This window comes from Hypomesus transpacificus, chromosome 16, assembly GCF_021917145.1.
Source record: "Hypomesus transpacificus isolate Combined female chromosome 16, fHypTra1, whole genome shotgun sequence".
NCBI classification, from domain to species: domain Eukaryota; kingdom Metazoa; phylum Chordata; class Actinopteri; order Osmeriformes; family Osmeridae; genus Hypomesus; species Hypomesus transpacificus.
The window spans coordinates 4907298-4931764 of record NC_061075.1 but is presented as its reverse complement, the minus strand read 5'-3'; the positions used below and the strand labels follow the sequence as shown (position 1 = coordinate 4931764).

The window sequence follows — 24467 nt, the reverse complement described above, 5'->3', positions numbered from 1 at the left end:
AAAGAAAGAAAGAAAGAAAGAAAGAAAGAAAGAAAGAAAGAAAGAAAGAAAGAAAGAAAGAAAGAAAGAAAGAGAGGGGGAAGATGTGGAAACAAACCTGGTCTGAAACTGGTTCATCGTGTATTGTGTTTACTGTTTAAAACCAGTTGTAAAGACATTTGAAAACCAAAAAAAGTATGTATTTGTGGCTAAATTGCTATTTTGGGTTACATGAACCCCTCTTTTTTCCGTAAGGTGATCATAGGCTGTAAAATACTCAAAATAATTCACACTCTAACTCTACTGATATATCCATATGCAGACAGGTCTTTTGTTATTTTTTTGTAACTTGATCAAGGTATGATTTGTCACTCTGGAGTTTGAGCGTCGGCACTAGTGATATCTAGCGCTACTGAGATTATCCGGCTCGCATTTCATTTCTTTTCCCTTGGAAAACTTTACAGAGATTTCTTAGGGTTGCAGCCTCAACCCTATTTTATTCGTATGATACGAGTCACCAAACCAATAATCAATGTACCGCGTCCCTGTTCCATTTAGGCCATCTTGTCTGAATCCTTCACAAACACATACACACCGACCTACAGCCCCATGCAGACTAGTCCCCCCCCCCCCCCCCCCCCCCCCCCGCCTTGATTTATCCAAGGCGACGACCAGCCTTGTCACTCAGATTAGGGCTAGGTCATCAGCCCAGAGCCCTTGTCCAAGGTCTTCTGGACAGCCACTCGGCAGACACCAGCGTCACCCCTGTCCTCAGGCAGTTTTGGACCTACAAGAACTTCTTCCATCCTCTTTGGCCAATTCGGGTAATGTCAGTCACAGAACCTTTGGAGCACCACCATGGCTTGTTAGTTGTTTGCAGCCCCTGCAGCAAAGACTGTGCTTTTTTGGGGTTACATGTAGGCAGTCTTTTAAAGTCCAGTTGATGCTAGCTTTTGGGAGTTTTTCTCCGAAGGCTAAGCTTCTCTCTCTTTGAGTCAAACAGGATGGAGATATGGCCATTGCTGTTATGCAAACTGACTGAAGGGAGCAAAACGTCCCTACTCATTCATGTCTACTCTGTCAACAATGATGGGCTTCATGAAACTGTACAGTAACTTCAAACAGGATTCACACCATCAAATAATAAGTGCACACAAGTCTAATGCTTCTTTACTGGCATTAATGCTAGGACTTCTGTTCTCGTGAACCCCTGCTAGTCATAGTGAAACTCCAAATGTTATCAGTCTGGATGAGTCAGCAGTTTCTTAGAGTCCGGTGCTGTGTCATTCTGAGCTAGTGATGATGCCCTGAGTTACAGCTCTCTCAATCTACCAATCCTGCTCAGCCAAGGTAGCTCTCTTGCCAACAAACCACAAAAACCACCCCCCTCTCTCTCATGGACTATGTTTACCAAACCCAGAATGAGTCAGGACTTTCGAGATGACTTCCCCTCAACAGCTACCCTGAGCAAAAATAAGAAATGTATTTTGCTGCCTTGACAGGTTTTTGTAGAACTACATGTGACATGAGGCTTTGCCTTGGAGACACGAGACCAGTAAGACTAAAGATTAAATGGAGATCATTTTGATCACAATACTGTACTCTTTTAGGGATTAATTATTTTTATCAATTTTTCGGCCTTAAGGTGTTTCATTGAAGGTGTTGCTGAAATTATCATCTCTTTAAAACCAGAAAAATCGTGCCGCCCAGTAAAGCACAAGGCACAAATCGAATAGAATGTGTCTAACTGTTGTTTACCCAGAATGAAGCACATTCGACAAATGTACAGAAACTTGAATCCTGGTTTCAAGTAAAACGTTTTGAAGGGAAATGTAATTCTTCCTGTACACATTCCTGTGCAAAGATGTTGTCATGAATTGGGTTTCATAAATCCAAACCAGTTTAAATACTCGACAATCTCGTTTTTGTCTCCACAGTTTAAGGATGTGTGAAAGGATACCGAGAGAGAAAAGGTGAAAGTTCAAATGCTCATCCTTTAATCTTAAACCTTGCTATATCAGGTAAGGAACCTAAGAAAAGTATGTTATGATGGGGTCTTAAATGTTGTTCTCTGATAAGTGCTAAAATGGTGCCTTCTGACGAATAACCGTATAAGTCATTACAGATAAAAGCAATGTCTTTGTTGTGTTCTTTCGGCTCTGAGAGAGATAACAAGAGAGACAGATAGCGAGAGAGATATGAAGATAGACAGCGAGAGAGAGAGAAAGAAAGAGAGATGGTGAGAGAGAGGCGGCACGAGAGAGGAACAGAGTCGGGTATGAGGTCGAGTTCCAGGCAGTCACTATGCCACCTCACCTCCTCTGAATGTTTAAGCAGCTTGTCAGCCAGGCTCACCATCAGGTCTGTGTTCGCCCCGGTGAACATTCAACGCTGTCGGTGAGTTTCAGCTAAATTGAAAAAACCATCGACCGTTGATTGTACCCTGTGGCCAGCTCTTGTCGCTCCCAATGATCACATACTCCAGCACACCCACAAATTGTGGCCGTGTTCTCTCTCTCTCACACAAATAACACACACACACTTCTTGATGTCCGCTCCGCCCCTGCTCGCCAAGTATTGCCCCCCCCCCCACCCCCACCCCCCCAAACAACTTGGTGGATGACTTCGGCCTCCAACCTCAGCAAAGGTCACAATCAACATTCATTGCTGTCGGTGGGTTTAACTGTGTGGAAAAGCTCACAGAACAATGAATGCAACTGTGGCCCAGTTTTACACAGCCAACCGTCACAAAGGATGTAGCTAGATATGCTGAGTGCATGTTTATTATTTATTTGATCAACCCCAAAGGCTTGTCGAGGCAATGCAAAGAGACAGAGCTCAGAATCTATTTTGATCATCCTGGTTTGGGGGATTTCCTATGTGGCTGCTGGAAAGAAAAATAAAGTTTTTTTCAAACTATCTGCCACATGGTATTCTGTGTTTATTCTCGCTCATCAACACAGGGGGGCTTATTAACCAAGCTGAAATTGGAAATCACATGTGGACGTGTGCTTTTTGTAAGTGACTGTTAGACATAGCCCTTTAGGAGGCTACTGTAGGATCATTGCTCTAGTTTAACAATTATTACTGAAATAGACCTGGGATATAATCTCTTATACAGTATGCATTCCACTCACGACTGTTTAAGATATGTAATATGATGTTGGTGAAAATGAATGAGACTTGTGTTTTAACCATAGGTAGACTATTTAAATAAAATAAAATCAACATGCAACATTATTATAATAAAATGTTTCTTACATTTTATAAAACAACCATTTTATAATGGAAAATATGAATGCACATTTCACCACTGATGTGTCGACGAATACAGTCTACTTGATCAAAGGCATTGTCACACAAGAGCCGACATGCTACAACTAACAGATATACAATCTAGAAAACAATCTACAGTGATAAGGTGGTACGTGTACATTATGTGAAAGAAATATGGGAATCCAGTCTGGCAGATAATTCTCCGGGTATGAGCGGGAAGGTCTGGTGAATAGATCCAGATATGAAGCGCATCAGTATATACCTGTATCCCCAAGGACCGGAGTGGCGGGATTTTTCGACCAGGCATTCTCTTGTGAAGCGAGAAAGCCTGGAAACAAGGTGATGGTTAAAGGGGGAAAAGTAGTGTGTCTGGGGTATGGGTGAAATGCAAATGCAAGGTGTATGTATGGAAAATACGTGTGGTGGGGTTATAGGTGGAAGGCTACTTCTTTGAAATGTTGGGGGTCCACAGCTGCCCAGGGCCAACAACCGGACCAGCTGTGCCACGCTGCCATTTAGCTCCCGTTATGAGGACAGTGTGGACTAACTTCTGGAGCTGTAGGAAGGAACGCTGCAACGCCCTCACGAGCAGGTGATCCAAGCACGCCATCTCCTGGTCCAAGTAGAAACTACACCCACACAAAGGGTAAACTACTATTAACTTAGAAATGAGGTAAAAAACATGTCAGAGTAGTGCCTGACTTCTAAAATGTATTTTTCTGTTAATAAATGATACTGATATCAAACATTTTGCGATGTCACCATTCTCACGTGTTCTGCTCCTTTAATAGTATCTCCTCAAATGATTTGTGTGTGAATGACAGATTTTGTACTGTTGTAGCCGTATGATGCATAATTATTGGGTATTCCCTTATTACCCACTAGAGGGCGATACATTATTCGAAAAGGGGGACACAACGTTAGTGGGTGTTAAATTATATCAATACCTCATGGATGGCTGTTGCAAAATACGTTATTGGTAATGAATCATTTGAATCCCATTCATTGTGGTGTGCTTGATTGTACAAGAAAAAAAACTCATTATTTCTTTCCAGTCATTTAAAAAAAACATCTTACAAAAAAACAATTCTACAAAAATTAAACAATTCTACAAAACATAAGAATACACATACAATATTAGTAATGCATAATGTTCCTACATATAAAATCACCATGACATTTACTTATACTAACACTAATTTACTGATTTCATATTTTGGGAGCTTTTCATTACCTTAAAGAATGTGCTGTAAACACTTGATAAAAACTCCCAAAATTCAATCAACTTATTTCTAGGCCTAGGTTTGCTAGATCTACCACAAACCTGTATATGATCAGTATGACAACCTTCCAGTGTAATAAGTCTGACGAGTGCTTATTTTTGAAACTGTTCTTAATTATATGAAATCACATCATAGGGGCCACTTAAAACACAGCAATCAAGTGATCTGCTTGTTTTTAGTTTATGCTAGCTTTTATTTTTTTTCTAACAATTTAATAAAATGTGAAAAAAGTTTTAAACATACCATTTCAAATTTCTGTATAAAAAACTCCAATATAATCACGTTCACTAAGTAAATAAAGCTAGGACGGTACGACGCTTCAAATACTCGATCGACTCTAGATGCCTGTAAAACAAAAGTGAGCCCATTTGAAGCATATGATAATGAACATTAAGATAACATGTATGACCTTGATCATGACAGCCATCAGTACATTGTATTTTCACATCCACTATCCTTCTCCCTGAGCAGCAGCTTGAGTGGAGGGTCCCTCCGATAGCGGGTCTTTGGCACAGTTCCCTCTCCCTCCACTGGGGGTCACTGTCCAGCGCGGATGTCTGCCGGCCTCAGCTGCCTCTCGCCCTCGGCCAGGAAGATGTTCATGGCGCGGTAGAGCAGACGCACCCCCAGCTCCTTCTTCCTCTTCACCTGCCAGGTGGACACGACTCCGTAGTAGTCTCCTCGCTTCTGGTTAGTCAGCATCTTCAGTCCTGGAATGTGGGTCGAGTGCCATGTCATGAAATAGTTGGTAACAGTGGGGCGAAGACAAACGTGCAGGTGCATGACACTATCTGGACTGCCATCATAGTAACCCGTCCACGACATAGTAACCCATTCACGACATAGTAACCCATCCACGACACGTCTTTGCCATTGATCACATTCCATCTTCCAACCAAAAAGGTGACAACTAAGGAAACTCTTGGATTGATAAACTACAGGCTAATGAACACCCAGGCCAAAAGGAGGACCTAGAAGTTATTTTTTTCAAAATAGTTTTTTGTAACCACTTCTTCTGTATTATTTACTAGGTTGTCCAACACCAACTGTTGTGGCCACACCACTAGAACAGGGCCAGGGGCCTGTTCCATAAAGGCCGCTCAAATAAGTCCCAAACCAGACTTGAATTAGCTTAACATGTCAAGCGGGGCTAAAGCGGTTCCATAAAGGCCAATTTCAGCTCACGCAGTCCTACTAATTCAAGACAGATTTAAGTAGTCAAGCTAATAGCGCGTGCACCTTATTCTTAAGCAGCCCGAGAGGTAAAACATGGATCATACAATCCACCACGGCAAAAGCAATGCACACGGCCACGTGACTTCTTCCAGAAAGAACGTTCCCTTTAAGCCTTGTACTGTGACAGCTCCCTCATCCACCGCTTCATCAAAATAAAATGACACGCCATGATTGACGTGAACGATAGGCTACGTAGGTCGAGGTCCTTTTTTAGACCTTTACTTACTTTGTTGATTAAAAAACAGACACCCTCTAAACACATGTAAACATACTTTTTTTTTTACATTGTTTTAAATAAATAGCCTACTATTAATCAATACATTACCCAGTAGCCTAACTTTTTAACATGGTTGTGTCGGGAAAATGGAGGATATAGATGTAGCCTATGGATTTAGGTTTGTTTTGCAATTGTAGACTACTATTAACAACTATATACAGTGCCCTCCAAAAGTATTGGAACAGTGAGGCGAATTCCTTTATTTTTGCTGTAGACTGAAAACATTTGGGCTTGACATCAAATAATGAACGTGAGACCAGAGATCAACGTTTCAGCTTTTATTTCCAGGTATTTACATCAGGATCTGATGCACAACTAAGAAAATATCACATTTTGTTTGAATCCACCCATTTGTCATGTGATCAAAAGTATTGGAACAGATATACTTAAAACATATTTAAGTGAATAAGACTTAATATTTAGTTGCAAATCCTTTGCTTTCAATAACTGCAGCAAGTCTGTGACCCATTGACGTCACCAAACTTTTGCATTCTTCCTTTTTGATGCTTTCCCAGGCTTTCACTGCAGCCTCTTTCAGTTGTTGTTTGTTTTGTGGGGTTCCTCCCTTCAGTCTCCTCTTAAGCAGGTAAAATGCATGCTCTATAGGGTTTAAGTCTGGAGATTGACTTGGCCAGTCTAATACCTTCCATTTCTTGCCCCTGATGAACTCCTTTGTTGTTTTGGCAGTGTGTTTTGGGTCGTTATCTTGCTGCATGATGAAGGCTCTGCCAATCAGTTTGGTTGCATCTTTCCTTAAATTGGCAGACAAAATGTTTCTGTAGACTTCCGAGTTCATTTTGCTGCTGCCATCATGTGTTACATCCTCAATGAAGATTAATGAGCCCGTCCCAGAAGAAGCCATGCAAGCCCAAGCCATGACATTACCTCCACCGTGTTTCACAGATGAGCTTGTGTGTTTGGGATCATGAGCAGTTCCTTTCTTTCTCCAAACTTTAGCCTTTCCATCACTTTGGTAAAAGTTAATCTTTGTCTCATCAGTCCATAAAACTTTGTCCCAGAATTTTTGAGGTTCATCTCTGTACTTTTTGGCAAATTCCAGCCTGGCCTTCCTATTCTTCTTGCTAATGAGTGGTTTGCATCTTCTGGTGTAGCCCTTGTACTTTTGTTCATGAAGTCTTCTGCGAACAGTAGATAGTGACACCTTCACTCCTGCCATCTGGAGGTTGTTGCTGATCTCACTAACAGTTGTTTTAGGGTCTTTCTTTACAGCTCTCACAATGTTTCTGTCATCAACTGCTGATGTTTTCCTTGGTCTACCTGTTCGACGTCTGTTACTTAGTACACCAGTAGTTTTCTTCTTCTTCAGGACATTCCAAATGGTTGTACTGGCTATGGCCAATGTTTCTGCAATGGCTCTGATTGATTTTCCATCTTCTCTAAGACTCACAATTGCTTGTTTTTCACCCAAAGACAGCGCTCTGGTTTTCATGTTGTTTTCACCTCTGAATACAGTCTGCATAGACAAAACCTATCTTACCCAATCTGAACCTGAGTGTAGACATTCAGTGGTATTTATTGATTGAATAATGTATGTAATAGGACACACCTGGGCAACAAAACACACCTGTCAGTCACATGTTCCAATACTTTTGCTCACGTGACAAATGGGTGGGTTCGAACAAAAAGGTGATATTTTCTAATTTGTGCATCAGATCCTGATGTAAATACCTGGAAATAAAAGCTGAAACGTTGATCTCTGGTTTCACATTCATCGTTTGATGTCAAGCCCAAATGTTTTCAGTCTACAGCAAAAATAAAGGAATTGGCCTCACTGTTCCAATACTTTTGGAGGGCACTGTAGCTATGATAATTATACTCGGATACTTTAGATTGAGATAGGCCTATGCCTGATGCCTAAACATTTGAAATCACAAACTAGGCCAGCTGTAGGCTACGTTTACAGTTTTTTTCCATTGCTTTGGCTCAATTCTTGAAACAGAAAATGACATTCTCAAAGCTCCACATGCATTTAGCAAAATAGCCTATATGGTTCAGCACAACTACATAGATCACCTTCAAAAGGTCATATCTCACCCAAAACAGTTAACTCATGCGTCAAAACCAAATCATTTTCTCATATAAATAGTTAGTGCCCCCAAAATGAAAAGTTCCTTCTCGATTGCTTTGGCTCATTTCTCGAGAAAAAAGAGGACATTCTCAAACCTTTAAATACATTTGCCAAAATAACCCAGATGGTTCAGCAAAACACCATGGAACACCTGCAAAGGGTCATCTCTTTCCTAAAACAGACAACTTATCAGTCGAAACTAAATCCTTTTCTCATACAAATAGTCAGTGCCCCCAAAATGAAAAGTCCCGTTGGCATTGTGTAAACACTGCAGGTCAAAATGTTTAGATGTCTTGTCAGTATGGCAGTGGACCTTAGAAATATCCCTCATGTGCACTGTGCTACAGTTACTGTAGTAGATGTTTTCTTTCCAGAATACAATGCGTCTCAATCTACATTTACATTTCTTCATTTAGCAGATGTTTTTATCCAAGGCGACTTCCAAGAGAGCTTTACAAGAGTGCATAGGTCACTGATCATAACAACGCGATAGCCCCAAACATTTCGGGTAGCCAAAACATGAAGCATACATTGTGAAAAACCCAAATACAGTAAGTGCCAAAGAGAAGAACCATAAGAGCATGTAGCCAAACAACATGAACCTCAAAAGTGCAAGAGTGTATCTGTAGAAAAGCAAGCAACAATACTGTAATGTATGCTTCATGTTTTGGCTAACCACAATGTTTTTGGGGCTATCTCGTTGTTTAGGATCATTGACCTATGCAGTTTTGTAAAGCACTCCCTTGGAAGTCGCTTTGGATAAAAGCGTCTGCTAAATGAATACATGTAAAATGTAAATGTGTATCAAACAGAAAAAAGATTCAGTAATTCAAGAGTAGCCTACAAGGTTTCACATCACATATTGCACTTACACTGCCATGGAAATTGTTACTGTAATTGCCATACATCATGGTTACTGCAACAGGAAATGTGTACAGCACAATATACTTTCATACAATAAGCACATCAAAACTAACATTATGTATAACTTACACTAGTAGTATGATTAACCACAGTAAGTTTCAGGCAAGTGACACTTTCCTAGTCAGAGTTAGCAGGGGGTGCATTACAGTAAGCCTAGCATGAAATGCACCTCCTCTATTGTCTGTTCTGTATATCCCAGCATCAAATGATTCCTATTGTACACTGAGGGGACTAGTATGAGTAACCACAGTACTTTACAGGCATGTGACCCCTTCCTAGTCAGAGTTGCAGAGGGTGCATTTCATGGCAAGAAGGAAACACATACAGTAAGAAAGTAAAGCAAAGCTGGAGTTTCACTAGTCTCACTCTCCTGCTCATCTTCGCGCTCCTGTCTGTCTGCCCTTAGATTTCATTGACATCACATCTGATGTTCTCCCTTGCGATGCAACAGGGGAAGAATCGTTGTGCGTGCCTCAACAATCCCCTACACTGATCTGCTGTGACATCATCACAAGCAGCATCCATTGTCTCGAGCAGGGACCTCTGGTTTTGAGCCCGATGCTCATAAACCCTCCACCTCCATGCAGAAAAAACCTCCTGGATAGGACTAAGGAATGGGAAGTCAGGTGATATGAGCACCATCAGCATTCTTTGATGGACAGTGAACCCTGATGAGTGGGCAACGGTGGAAGCTTACATTGTCCCACACAATGACAAATTTAAGAAAGTGAGGCCCTACCAAACCCTTCTCATGTAAAGGGATAAGATCGGAGTGCAGGCGGTCCAAGGACACCAGGAGTGTCTGGGTATTGTATGGGTCAAGACTGGGAATGTGGGAGACTACACCATTCTTTGAAATGGCAGCACAAACAGTGATGTTTCCCCCGAGCTGGCCTGGGACAAGCTCTATATATTTGATGGAAGCATTTATACTGCTGCATTGCTCCTGTCAGCTAACTAAACTTACTGTGTGATTGCATGTGTCCCCTTGTTTAGTAAAGTTTTATTTGCACCTGACAATGACAGTAAGCAGATGATCCAAGAGATCCATATTACAGTATATACACCATTATGTTTTTCATGGTATTATGTGCCTGAAAGACTTTGACAGTGGAGTGAACTATTGTGCAGGTGATGATGTACACAAGGAAATTATGCCAATATGTTTTGCAGAAAACAACCACTTGACTGAGAAACAACAGTCAGTTTAGACCAGCAAGATATTTTCAATTGATAGCTGGCCTAATTGAAGGCAATTATACCTAACCATTTCAAAGATGTGCTAAATCATTTGAAATATGTGCAAACTGTAGGCAATTGCACTTGTCATTTACAAGGATGTGCTAATACAATTGCAATTTGATTAAAGGAATGAAAAATGTCAATCTGTTGTGAACAAGTGCCCAGCGGTTTGGAGGTTTGCATGAGTTGTTTTGAGAATGTAATTTCTGTTTCGTGAAATGAGCCAAAGCAATGGAGAAAAACTGTAACGTGGCGTATATGAAATCATTGTTCATCATTGTTTAATGCATTAAGCTAAATGTTGTAGCCTATGGAGGCTATTTAACTTGATTTTCTATCAATGTTGAACATATTGAACTAATGAGAATAAGAAAATGAGAATATCCGTGGTAAATCATCCGTGGTAAATCATTGTTTTCCCGTTGGGTCAGTGTTACAGGAAGGTCTGGTTAAGCACCAAGTCACGCTAAGCCTGACAGTTAGCGTCCTGCCCCGGACCAGACTAGTTTTGCAGCCTAAGTTGCCATAGTAACCGAGTTCGAACTACATTGAGCTAGCTTTATGGAACCGAATGAACTAGAAATGAGTCTGACTAACTGACATAAGTCTGGCTTATTCGGTAAACTCGCTTTATGGAACAGGCCTCAGGTGTTACTGAGTTCTGCTTGATTCCCTGATGAAGGCTTGATGCCAAAACACGATGGTTTGAAAGGTTTAATTGTTTGCTAAAGAGAGTGTCTTGGGGAGTGTTTTGTAAAGCAGGTTACATTTGTCATGTAAAACCGGCTCACTGACTTGAATGAAATGACTCATTTCATGACTTGAATGAAATGACTCTTTTCATAATAAAAGAACATCTGACAGCGAAAGAGACTCACCAATGGCATCCACCATGCAGGCTTCGCGTGTGTAGGCCTCAACTGGTATGACGTTCTGGAAGCAGTGGAGAGAGATGACCCCCTGACCGGCCTTCCATACCTGGAGAATGTGCTGCACCTTCGTGCACAACTTCTATGCGTGTGTGTGTGTGTGTGTGTGTGTGTGTGTGTGTGTGTGTGTGTGTGTGTGTGTGAGAGAGACAGAGGGAGAGAGATTCAGTGCTTTTGCACTGTAGTGCCACTCTGCTTTTAAAGTGATACTCCTTCACATACAAGGCAATGACGATACATGGTCAAACCTTGGAGGTCTTGTCCCCTCGGAAGTATTCCAGAGCCTCGTACAGGTGGCTGTAGGGCCGCGAGCGCTTGCCTTTCCCGATGTAGAATATGGAGCCAATAAACGTCTGGAAGCACTCAAGTGGAGTCATGGAGTGACTACGGTATGGAAGGTTCTTTGTTACTCTGTAAGAGAAGTCAACCGTACAGAGAAATGAGTATCAATATCTGTAAAGTTACCAACGGTTTAGCTTTGGGTTTGTTGCAGAGTGTACATAAAAACATGGGTCCTAACATATAGGCTTGATTTACTTGATGTGCACTTTTAGCATTTACATAACTATGAAATGACCTGGTATAAGACTATGGAATCACAGTAAAAGCATACATAACTCACCACAGACAATGAAAAAAGGTCAACTAAATCAGTCAACCCTCAAATTAACTCAAGTATTGTAGAATTTCAGATTACAGACTTTTGTTTCTGAACTTTGGTGTCGAGTAAGAAAGAACTTTGAGGTCCTAAGCTAATGGGCTAAGCTAGGCTGCACCCACAACCACGATAGACCAAACTTAGGATCTGACCTGGGGTCCAGCAGAAGGTAGTTGAAGCTCGACTTGATGACACCCTCTCTCCACTTCCTGTTCTGATCGGCTTGGTCAAACTGCTGGCACAGAGCCAGCTCATCGGCCTGGCAATCAGGCAACTCCAACGTCTGCAAGGCCCGGCACAGCTCCGGACTGTGGCCCGACATCACTACAGCAGGAGAACAAGATTGACATCCAATGATAATATTAGCATGGACTAATCTTATTAGCATGGACTAATATTAAGAACTAAGAAACACACTTTGAATCTTTCCTACACCCCTGAGGGTCGACCTCTCATTCAGATTCTAGAGGAACCGGTGGAACTGATATTCTGCAATGTGTAGTAAGATAGTTCAATACCTGTTTGGAGCTGATCCGGATTCTGAGCTTGGAACTTGGGCATTGGACTCGGCTCCAGTATCATGCGCTGGAGCCTCTGCATGTACACTGGCCGGGTTCTGCTGGTAATCGGACCGGGACTCTCACCTAGCTCCAGCAGCCTGCGCCGCAGTTCCCGATCGGTCAGGCCCTCTGTGTTGGGAAGTTTCTCATCAACCGGCTTCCGGTTCTCCTTCCCTTTGGTCAGGCCGCCGTGCATCGAGCGCCAATCGTACAGCACTGTGTCCTCGTCGCCCTCACTGCTCACGCTGGAGCTGAGAGAGGTATTAGCGGTGGGCGGGACGTGGGTTTCGATGAGCTCGTGACCCTGCTCGGTGTCGGTGTAGAGGTACTCCACCGGTTCCTCCAGGTCCTGAATGAGAGGTCGACCCCCCGGGGTGTAGGAAAGGTCGCTCAGGCACCGTGGCTTGTGGAGGCCTGACAGTCGGCTCATGCTGTAGCGAGGGGTGCATCCCGTGCCTGGGGTCAGGGGGGTGTCGTCCCTTGACCTCTTTGGGGAGAAGTAGCTAGAGCTGGACGAGAGCGTTCGGGAGGTGGATGATGTGGACTGGGATGATTCAGGCTGAGAGTCGGAGTCTTCGGTGGTCCATGACGGCTCTTCATCTCTCTTAAGACCACCAACTGGCTCCACTAGAGCAGTACTTCTGCCGGGTTCCTTTATACCCGTGTCACTTGAGCTTGTGTCGTCGGTAAGAAATGGACAAGCTTCCCTGATTTCTTTTCGAAGATGGGCCAGCCAAGGGTCTGCGTGATGATTTCCTGAGTCTGTTGACATTTCTTCTTCTTCACCTCTCTCCAGAAGAACTGTGTCGGCCAAAGCTTGAGGTTTGATGACTGCATCGGACATACTGTTCGAGATTCTGAGGGTGTCTGCTTGACTGACACCATATGAACCAGTCCTTTGGCTGGCACTCTTGGGGATGATAATGGTGTCGACTTGGCTCGCGCTCAGGCACGAGCCGTCTGGAAGCGACCCAGACTGCGTCTCCTGGTCCACAGAGCTCCAAGCAGTGCTCCCATCACTGCTTCCAGGATAGACAGGAGTGGGACAACGCCCGGGTGTGTCACAAAAGACGCCATCACTGCTTTGAGACTTGGTCCTGTCACGACGGGTTCTGGTGGGCGTGACCAGGCTCTGCTCGAACAAAGACAAGGTGGAGTTCTCCAGAGTTCTGCTGGTCCTCAGGGAACAGCGGCTGAGCCTCGATCGGGTCCGCCCTGTGACGAAGGGGCTCGGGGTGAAGACGTCAAACTCGTCCTCACACGCAGCAGCAGCTGCGCCTGCCACAGGAGTGCATTGGACCGGTTGAGTTGCACGCTTTTCCTCAGCAGTGCCTGACACGGCACCTGCAACCTTCCCCTCAGGGCCACTGTTCATCTCCGACAGTTTGGTTGGAGATCTTTTTTCAGACAGTGTCAGTTTATCTATGGCTGGGTACTTATCTGCTCCTGTCATTTTGGATGATGGGTATTTTGGAGCTTCAGTTATAACAACTGGACTGCCAATACCCTGCCTAAATCCATCAGTATGGAGGTTAGCATTCGTTTTATAATTATCATTGCCGGCTTCAACAACTGTGCTTTTCACTATCCCATGCTCGTCCTCACAGATTACACCTAATCTCGGATGCACGGAAGCATCAAGGGCACTCATGTAATAGTCACTTTCACAACTGCTGTACTGACTACTCCTGCTGCTGCTGCTGCTACTGGTGCCAGTGCTACATGCTGGCCGCTCATCGGCCTTCACCTCCTCTCCCAGTCCATGACCCTTTTCATCCTCGTTCTCTTCCTCGGGTAGCAAGTGTCCCAGTACAGTTTTCTCCATGTCCTCCGCTGTGAAGTCATGAGCATCCCTGGAGAAAGCAAACACGTGATCCGGGGAGGTCACGTCGATGCCATGGCGGTGTAGAACAGTGGCCATGCGGTCAGAGTTCAGGAAGCCGGAGTACTCTGAAAGGTCTAGAGAGCAGTCTTTGGTAGCGGGACTCTCTGGGACAGCATGGTGACCCCTGGGCGACTCCGAGCTGAAAACGGGGAAATACTCGTCCACGTCCTTGAAGCTCACACTCTTGCGACTCGCACGTGGAAAGGGAGGGAGGGTTTCCAAAGGTGTGGCAGCGTTTCCAACCTGAACGTAACCCACGTCTTGAGTTGGTATTACGCTGTAGTCAGTGAGAAGAACGCCCTCCTTCAGTCGAGGCAGGGTCGTTTTGGACCCAGCCACGGACATCCGTGTACTCGATAGCATAGACGGAGCCTCCGTTTTCCATTCACTGTCTATGTCCCAGGTTTTACTGGGGCCCACATTAGGCTTGACATCTGAAGGCCTTGAGAGGTCTCCTTCCCTCAAGCTTGGCCTCCTTATGGCAGACAAGTCAAGGAACGAGCATCGCGTGCTACTTAGCGGGCCCTCCCCAAAGTCACTCAACAAGGACAGGCTCTGAACAGAGCAGTCGTCCGTCGTCTCAGCATAGCTGGACGTGTCCGCTTCACCGTTATAAACAGCTGCGGGGCAAGAGAAATGTCAAGTTAAATACAAAACCAGTGTGTTTGCGATTGAGGTGCAGAAAGGAGCATCTTGGGGACTTAAATTGTCTTACAGTACTGGAACTGAGGCAGGTCTTCCTCCTCTGTGTCTAAAGAAGTGGACTGGTACTCCTGGAGGAGTGAGGCACACTTGCGGTTGTCCTGCTGATGTGCTAGATCACCTGGTTTGTTGCCTTCCTATAAAGAACAATGACAAGAAAAGGTTAACCAATCCATGTTGATATTTGTCTACATAAAAAGAGTGTTAAACTGTCTATATGGTCAGCTGGGGACCTTGTTGATTATGCTGCATTGTTTTTAGTATTCGGTGTGGTTGTGCTGAAGAAGAAAAGTACAAATGTTAAAAGATACATTTATTTGTTGTGCTTACATAGACACTATTATGGTTCACATTGGCATTAAGCATAATTGGCAAAACAGCTATGCTTTAACTATGCTAGTACCTGATCTTTTAAATGAGGATTTCCTCCATTCTTCAAGAGCAGTTTAAGGTTTTGATAACAACCCCACAAAGCTGCAACATGCAGGGGAGTCAACCCATCTGAGGATCTGGAAGAAACAATGAACAATGTCTGATGCATGTGTAACTATCCAGCTATGTGCATATCCGTTTTGGAGTCGTAAAGATTTAGATATATAGCAACTTAACAACAATTAAAAACATTCTAGCTAACACTATAGTGATGTCTGTCATTTACCTGAGATTAGGGTCAGCTCCATACTGCAGAATCAGCTTTAGACAGCGCGTATTTTTCTCAGACTCTTTGCCGACTGCTAGATGCACTGCTGCAACTCCATTGTTGTTAATACTATTGGGGTTTGCGCCTTGAGACAGAAGGATCTGCACGGCTCTGCCAAGAAGAATTACCGTGATTATAATTATGTCATTGTACAGGCCCATAATGGATGGTACAAATACCACGTATGACACCTAACTGGCTAATCAATAAGGGATGAAAAAGGGATGTTTAGGCTGTACAGTAATCAGTAAACTATTATGCCAAGTAATTTTAGCTCTACAGCTAGTCTAGCTAGGTCGAAGCACAGAAGAAAGTATTTGTATTTGTGTGGCGTATATATAAACATCTTAGTTTACTTTGTAAACAAACTATTGGCCTTACACATATTCTATATTTGAATAGCTACACTAGTTTGTCGCCAACTAGCAAGCTCTAATAGAGTGCTGTAAGCAATCATTTGGGCTGATCGACTCGATGACAGCCAGTTACAAACATCGAACGTCTGCCAATGTCGATATCAATAACATGGAATGAATAATGGCATATTGGCTAGCTAGCTATCATATGGATCATTTGTTAGGTGTGTCTAGCTTCTATATAGTTAGTCTAGCTGTGCGAGTGAGGTCAAATGTACCACTACCAGAGACTAAGAGATAACAGAAGACATAACAAAGCTCCATGCTAATTTACGTAGAGAGCAACATGTCTATGGAGAGCAAGACAGGCAGAAGTGCACATTACCTTGAATCCCCATCGTTTACTGCGTTGCACAGTTGAGTTGCCAGGTCTCTACTTTTATTTCGATGCATGATTATAGTTTCCCATGCCCGCTGGTTCGTGCTTGTTTGTCTAGCAACCTAGATAATTATTTAACTTTTACTTTCAATGGCAGTTTGCAAATTGCATTAACAGTAACGAGCTAGTAAGCTAAACAACACGGTTCAAGTTCCCTCCAAGAACACTGATCCCGCCCCTTGGGTAGACACCCTCCCTATGCATACCACTCATTGGCTGAATCCAACCAAAATCTCTATCCGGAGCAATCTGATTACGTACTACGGACGTCCATTACTGGTGGTCAAGTTTGGGTGTACCAGGGAACCTGCATGTGACAAATGTAGTACCGTATCTAAAAAATACAATTTTGAATAATTTTTGAACAAATATTTTATTTATGTGAAAATAATCAACTGGCCTAGCATTGTGGTTTTGCCATCTGAATAAACTGAGAATGGATTTAGAGGGATTATTCTGCTCAAAATTAGTGAATTTTACATGCCCAGAATACTAGTGTGTTTGGGGTCATGGTAAATGGTTTTCCCTGAAAGAGTGAAAGAGTGGAAATTATATGTGCTTTCCCTCATCCTAGCTGCCAAGTTTTTTATCAAGTATTTACCATAGCAATATATTCCTGGTTACCTGTTGGAGCAAGCCTAATTTCATAAATGTATTTCTCTGTGCAGGTTTTGACAACTACCTTTCCATGTTTTCTTCTCTGGCAGCTACCCTGAAGTCCTGGCCAAGTAGGACAACTTCTTTCGGGTACATGTGAGCTGACTGTTGCCCAGTCATAACGCGAGGCAGTTCGCATTCCCAACTACATTTTTGAAATCTGTTGCATGACTGCAGGAGCTTCACAAGAACTTGCCTTCCTACACTGTTGAGCACTAAGTTGGCCTACAGGCTGCTGACTTGTATTGAGGGAATTTTCATTCACATTTCACTTTGACATTTTATTGCAAATAATTAAAATAATGTACATGGAGAAGTGGAAACTGTAAGACAACAATTCAAATACAGTATGTTACACCTACACCAGCCATCTTACAGCAGCTTCTGAACCTGATTTAATCAGTTTTAGCAAGGAGTGTCTATTAGTATGTACAGTAAGGGGGGGGGGGGGTATCAAATGTATTCTAAAGAAATTACATGATTGTGTCATTAGACGTTCTCCACGTTGTGGATCAGGCCGATGTGAGGGAGATGAGGGCGGGTACAAGACCAAGCAGCAGTACCACCAAGCTGGGGTGGTGGGCTCCAGCATGGTCAGGGGAAGGTTCCAGATCGCAATCTGCGTAGGGCTCGATGCAGGCTGCATAGGCCATGACATGGGCAATGTAGCTCTGCTCCTGGACCCCGTGGAACAGGTGGCTCATGGGCCCCTTAGCGAATATGGCCACATCCTCAGAGCCATGCGTCTCAGAATCGAGAGGGACTGCCGACTGTTGCATGTAATCCTTGTTCGCTGAGGATAAATGGGATTAAAGAAGATTCAGACTTGCATGGCCGTTGTTTTAATCTAATGCAAGCTGTATACGTTATAATAACACCACGTTTCCTTCCCATTAATTCACTCATATGTAATTCATATTAACATCACAAGGGGGTACTAGTAGAATATTTTTGCCTATAACGGCAAACGGCGGAATGTCTAACAGGAATTCTTCCATCATGGTTTGACAGCAAGTACCTGCAACACTGGCATTCACATCTGGGCGACTTCCATTAATTATTATGTGGCCTGGTCCGTTTCCATAGAGAGTAGTGGTGAATCGTTTTTCATCCATAGCATATGTCCGGGCCAATCCTTTTAGGGGCATATGCACACAACATTAGGTATTTCTGTAGTGTAGCATGTTTAGTGTTTTGTAAAATGTAAACAAATAAATAAAGTTTTACCCAAGACAGGATTTCCTCTTTCTGAATAGCCCCCAAATGAAAATACATGGGAATGGTCGGCAGTGACCACAGATAACGTGTCCAGCTCGTTGGTCAGTTCAGCTGCTCGTCCAATCGCCCGGTCAAACTCCACCGCTTCCGTTAGGGCATAGCTGGCTTTGCTACCGTGGTGACCATGGTCAATTCTCCCCCTTGCAGTTTAAAAGATGGCCATAGTTGTGTCATGAGTAAGAAGTAATTGTAGTGAATACATCAAAATTAGTTTAAATATAAAAAGTATTTAAAGCTAACATCCAAAATTGTCACTAACAATATTTCCATTCAGTCTCCACATTATAGTTCCAGAAAAAAGGTACTCATCTTCCACGAATAGGTAGAATCCATTGGGGTTCCTGCGAAGGATCTTGATGGCTTTCTCCATCATTTCAGTGAGAGAGGGGTCCATGGAAGGGTCACGATCCTGCTCGTAACGGGCGTCTTTCGGCTCAAACAGGCCTTTTTCAAAAAAATACCAGTGATGTCATTTTGGGCTTCCAGTTTTAATAAATGGAATCAATCCTTACTTTGAAGCAAAGTTGTGAACTGTTCCAAATCATAGCCATTAAATGTACATTTAGAACAATTAAATTACATATTTATATACATATTACAGCTAAAACTTCCCTTGCACTATTTGGGTGCCTTACTCTGGACAAAAAATTGTAAAGTTTATCTTACTGCTTTTACATTATCTTGAGAACCATCAGTGACATTCACTAAAATAATGGTTGGTGTTCCTGACACAAAGATTGTGAGTTATGTAGAAAAGTGTGTTAGAAAGACATCTACCCCCCCCCCCCCCCCCCCCCCCACCCACCCCCAAAGAAAACTCTTACCCATCAGGAAATCAGTCTTCTCTGGGTTCACTTTGTCAAATTCAGCTTTGTTCCAAACATAATGTGCATTCTGAGGGCATGAGACAGAAGGGAAAAACACACATATAAAATTAGTTAAGGATTTGAAGTGTCTTTTTGTAGTCACACAGCGTACAAGTTGTCATGAGAGCCCCTCCAAAATGTCTCCATTATCATTACGTCCAATGGTAGTCATGACTGATTTTGTTGACTGACTGACTGACTGACAGACAGAATTTACTTTTTTGCCTCGCAGCCACACAGCAGTGAGGTCCGTCTTGTCCAGGCGATCGCCTTTCATTGTTGGGTATTCTGGGTCGACGGCCTCATTGCTGAACATGTATTGCCTCCCTCCGCCAAGAATGACCTATCACAGCAAACACAGGGAAGGACAGTTAAGTCAATGGGAGTCCATCTTTCAATTAAAGGTTCCTGGGATGATGTGGTGAATGTATGACGAGGTTGTCCACCAACTCCAAAGTTAAATATTTGGTAATGAGTGTTGAATATTTGCCACACAAATTATCCAACACTGCAAGGACAATTTTCTATTATCCACAGTCAGATGCCCTGATGATTGCCAAGCAGTGTCTGAGTAGCAGAGCTAAAACGTCTGCCTCATGTCGTACATTGATCTCCGTGTTGTGGACCAGTTGGTAGGCGATGTCGCGGCAGCCTCCGGCAACAGCTTCGACAGGGAGCTCAACGTCGCTGTACCAGCCGCGGTTGGCAGTGTGAGAGTACGCAGCCCCAGGAGAAGCGTGCTGAACGCGAGCAGTGGAAACTATTCCCACTGACTTCCCTAGAAACACAAATAGATACAGAAGCTTTGTAGAATACAATAGAGAGCGGAACACTATTTTATTCATTCCAATCTTTGGATAAAAACATCTGCTAAATGACAGAAATAAATGTGATAGAAACGTAAAGAGTCTGTAAAGTACCCATCCAAAGAGCCTTTATCTGTATAGTCAGTAACTTCACATATAAGGCGCAAACCTAACGGGCCAGCCAATTTTCAATTGCCAATGGCTCAATATCAAAATGTTCTATGTGAGCCTTTACGGGGTCCGATAAAGACACTGTGTGTGCTGGTCGGCAGGCTTGCTGTCCTTTCCCTCATTGATAACCACTGGTTGGTATATATATATATATATCTCGCTGTGAAATATTTTACAGTTGGTTGTTCCTTTACAGGTACAGTCTTGCACTTTTTGGGGTTCATGTTGTTTTAATTTGAAACTTGTATAACTGCATGCTCTAATGGGTCTTCCCTTTGGTACTTGTTTAGTTTTTCACAATGTTTGCTTCATGTTTTGGCTGCTTGCAATGTTTGGGACTACCTCGTTGTTATGATCAGTGACTTATGCTCTTTTGTAAAGCTCTCTCTTGGAAGTCACTTAGGATAAAAGCGTCTGCTAAATGCATAAATGTAATGTAAATATATATAAGGTCAAAAAGAGCCTATGCTTGGGACGTGAAAAAGAAAGCTTGCAGGTGAGGAGAAGAAGCTAGGACACAAGGAAGATGACCTGAAGTTCTGGACAGTCAGTGACAGCTTTGTATACCCGCAGGCCACACCAATGCTTCTCGTGGGAGGAGGGAGCGGAGGCAAGGACATGAAAGAGCGGCTGCCCTACCTGCCATTTTGGCACGGTGGAGTACTGATTTGACCTCGTTGCCGAAGGTGCTACTGCATTCGTAGCGCCGAGCCGAAGCACTGAGCCCCAAGGTTCCGTAGTTAGCCTTCACACCACACAGGTAGGCCGTGGCTGTAGCAGCGCTGTCGGGCATCTGCTGGTCAACGTTGTAAGTCTGCGAGGGGCAGCCATAGGCCACACACACAAAAACACACACACACCGACCACATGCATGCACACTTTAAATTGTCTATATGACAGACATCAAGTGGGAACATATTCTCAGGGTCAACTTGACAAAACATGCCCAGGAAGGCCAGGGCAAGACGGGGAAATAATGGATAGATTGTGGAAGACCTTAGACAAGGCCAGGTGAGGAAATGTATCCATGACCAGACTCGACTCCTCTCCTGTCTTCCCCTCCATCTGCCCTTTGAGGATACGTGCCGCAGTTATAGTAGGTATGCCCATGCCTAGGAAATGGGTGGGACAGGACACAGACACACACAAGTCAGACATGGAGGACAGCTCCTGGGTGGAACCCTCCTTTCACGTGATATAATTTGAGCTTGTGAGTCATAGACTTCACAGCCTCTTCATAAACTCATTTACAGTAAAGAGAGACAAACAGAGACTTTAACGTACCTAACTTTACCGGCGGAAAAAAGATAGTGCTAGTTTCCGGGAAAAGTTTGATGAATTGAATGAAATAAATCGGTATTAAATGATAATTGTTTTCATTTATATTTAAATACGTTTTCATCTGGCCATCCAGGTGAAACTCTAGTTTTGGTTTACATAAATTGTTATGGCTGTTTAGTTTTAAAAACCCAGTCATGCTGTATATCTGTGATCAGCCCTGCGAAACAAGCTACTCTTGAACCGATAGATGGATAGACATTAATAATTCTCTTGCTAGTTTATTTTGTGAATCTGAAGGATTTGATGTACTCAGTAAGTTACAAACTGGCCTTTTGCCTCGTTATTTGTTTGCCATCACAACACTTTAACCAATAATTACCTTATATCGTGTTCATATGTCACTTAAGTTATGAAAGTAAAGATCAATGTCACAACTTCCCTGCAGTGACAGACAATGGATGTACACTCATTTATAAGCAATTTATTAAGAGTGCTGAAATTGCTTGACCAGCAGGATTGTGCCATGACAAAGGTCTCTTTTTGATAAGGGCTTGATGTGATCCTTATCAATCTATTATGAAGTGCTCTGTCCAAGTACACTGCCACATTTTATTGCTGTAGAGTGTGTACTGTGTACTCACAACATAACACAATAAGGAATATTTATTTCTGTTACTTCTTATCACATATTTTATTTCTACTATGCTCACTGCATCAACTGCCTACACCTCATTTACCCTATAATTAAGAATTGTCAGTCAGATTCTCTCTCTCTCTCTCTCTCTCACTCTCTCTCTCTCTCTCTCTCTCTCTCTCTCTCCCTCTCTCTCTCTCTCTTTCTAAGTTAAGTCATTTACCGTCCCCCAGGAAAAGAATGAGGTTCTTGGCTTTGTGGAGATTAGGCTTCACATCCAGAGCCTTCCGCAGAGCTTGCTTGGCTTTGTTGTTCCAGTAGCTTGGATGCTGCTCTTCCTCTAAGGAATGAACAAAGAATACACAGTTGTGATGTTTTGTCTACCCAACTAGCATCCAACCGCAAAATAAACCATGAGGAAAGAACTTTTTAGTCAGACCTAACCTGGCCAAAAACGAATAGCAGTACAGTTTAAGTGTTATTTATTTTAGCTGAGTCACTAATTGTGTTCAGGACAGGTTTCAACACAGTGGTTTGTATTTTTCATGGGAAAAGTAAGCTTATATAGTAGGACTGTAGAATAATACTAATATGATGGTTAAAATGTCAAAAATATATTTTACACAGCATTTTTTATTAATTTCTGAATTTTTTTTTTAATGTGTTAAACAAAACCCTGTTTTACTGTCTTTTCTTCTACTCACCTGGAATGATTGAAAAAGAAAAATCTAAAGAGAGAAAGAGTAGTAATCCAAGAATGATTAGGGCATGTTGTACGGCCATGGTCTTGAGTTACATGTGCGCTAACATTAGAAATGGAACCAAAGTCAGGAGGGTTTAAACTCAGACCTGGGGGCAAAGGGCACAATGACAGTGCAGACTTCCCATGTGCGTTTGTGGGTGTTATGCATGAGGACACACACACACAGATATATAACACACACATGCAGATGTTACTTGACTGTTTGATTGTCGTGTTATGACACGTGTTATGTTTAGTTTAAATTTTGTTTGAAGAGTGAACTTTGCCAAAACAACCTTGAAGGGGCCTCTAAGAGAAGATTTTGTGTAAGTCTAGGAACCACACTGGTTTTAAGGAGTCACTCTTCTAAGTTTGTTCCATTAGCAAGGAAAACTGATGCTATTGTCTATGATTATACAGTATACACTACAGAGGTTTTACTCTAAACCGGCAAACAAGTGTTTGATGGAAAGACACATAAGATATCTTTAATTCATGCCCTGTCTGGTGTTCCATGCTCCATGCTGTGTAAAGATATACTTTTGTTGAAAATTGTGCTTGAAGACAGGTTGTTAGCATGTTTATAGTTGGATTTCATGATCGAGAAAGGGTAGCAAACGTGAGAAATCTATAAAATTACTTTCACTTTTCCCAGGTTTCAACAAACTCTTTCACATCAATTGGAAGATAGAGCTTTTATGTCTCATGAAAAAATTATTCCCATAGTTTTGTATGCTGGACAACTTCACCGTGAGATGGAAACAACCTAATACGTAAGTGGGTTGTTTTGGTTGCTGCCACTGCCAAGGACAAGAGCAGACTGCAGCTTATCATCCGCACTGCTGAGAAGGTGATCGGCTGCAATCTGCCTACCCTCGAAGACCTGCACACCTCGAGGACCCTGAGGCGAGCGAGGAAGATTGTGGCCGACTCCTCCCACCCTGGACACTCTATGTTCCAGCTACTCCCCTCCGGCAGAAGGCTGCGGTCCATCAGGACCAATACCTCACGCCATAAGAACAGTTTCTTTCCATCTGCTCCTGGCCTCTTCAACAAGGCCAAGGACTCCCACTGACATTTAACACTTCATCATCTATTATAAGTCCATCTATAAGACACCTATTTGCACTCCGCACAAGCCACCTTGACCTCATTTGCAATATGCTGCCCATTCTTATTTTTATATGTATTTTATATTTTACATTTTCACATTTTTACATTGTTTAGTTCTTCGAATTAGTTAGACTATTGTACTTTTCTACTTTTAATTTAAGATGCGTACATGTTTATTGTTTGCACCTTCCTGCCACAGTAAATTCCGTGTGTTTGTAAACCTACATGGTGAATAAACCAAATTTAAACCTGATTCTGAAACTGTCTTGGCCCCTGACTCCAGCGTAACCAAGCTGTCGCTGATGCCCTCCAGAGCAGCCCATCCTACATCATCGACCCCCTGAGTGACAAAGTCCTTCCGCCTTGCCTCCCAGTTGTCCTCCA

General features: G+C 42.9%; 2 protein-coding genes across 3 annotated transcripts; both read right to left on the bottom strand.

The window, feature by feature from the left end:
• Positions 1 to 4299: 4299 nt before the first annotated feature.
• On the bottom strand, positions 4300 to 16696 carry ankle1 (ankyrin repeat and LEM domain containing 1). 2 transcript variants are annotated; one of them, XM_047036866.1, is made up of 9 exons: positions 16482 to 16696; positions 15699 to 15851; positions 15444 to 15549; positions 15054 to 15177; positions 12412 to 14958; positions 12046 to 12217; positions 11484 to 11646; positions 11185 to 11317; positions 4300 to 5248 (listed from the first exon to the last, which is right to left on the bottom strand). In XM_047036866.1, exons 1-9 carry the CDS (start codon positions 16547 to 16549, stop codon positions 5076 to 5078), a joined length of 3639 nt encoding a protein of 1212 aa, XP_046892822.1. In that variant the 5' UTR covers positions 16550 to 16696; the 3' UTR covers positions 4300 to 5075. The 2 variants fall into 2 exon arrangements, with proteins under 2 accessions (XP_046892822.1, XP_046892823.1); XM_047036867.1 differs by having other exon boundaries at positions 11185 to 11314.
• A 758-nt stretch (positions 16697 to 17454) lies between these two features.
• Positions 17455 to 23105, bottom strand: alpi.2 (alkaline phosphatase, intestinal, tandem duplicate 2). The gene is made up of 11 exons (XM_047037014.1): positions 22933 to 23105; positions 22452 to 22568; positions 21310 to 21425; positions 20953 to 21127; positions 19942 to 20114; positions 19554 to 19679; positions 19295 to 19364; positions 18780 to 18914; positions 18420 to 18611; positions 18211 to 18327; positions 17455 to 17985 (listed from the first exon to the last, which is right to left on the bottom strand). Exons 1-11 carry the CDS (start codon positions 23009 to 23011, stop codon positions 17705 to 17707), a joined length of 1581 nt encoding a protein of 526 aa, XP_046892970.1. The 5' UTR covers positions 23012 to 23105; the 3' UTR covers positions 17455 to 17704.
• Positions 23106 to 24467: the final 1362 nt, after the last annotated feature.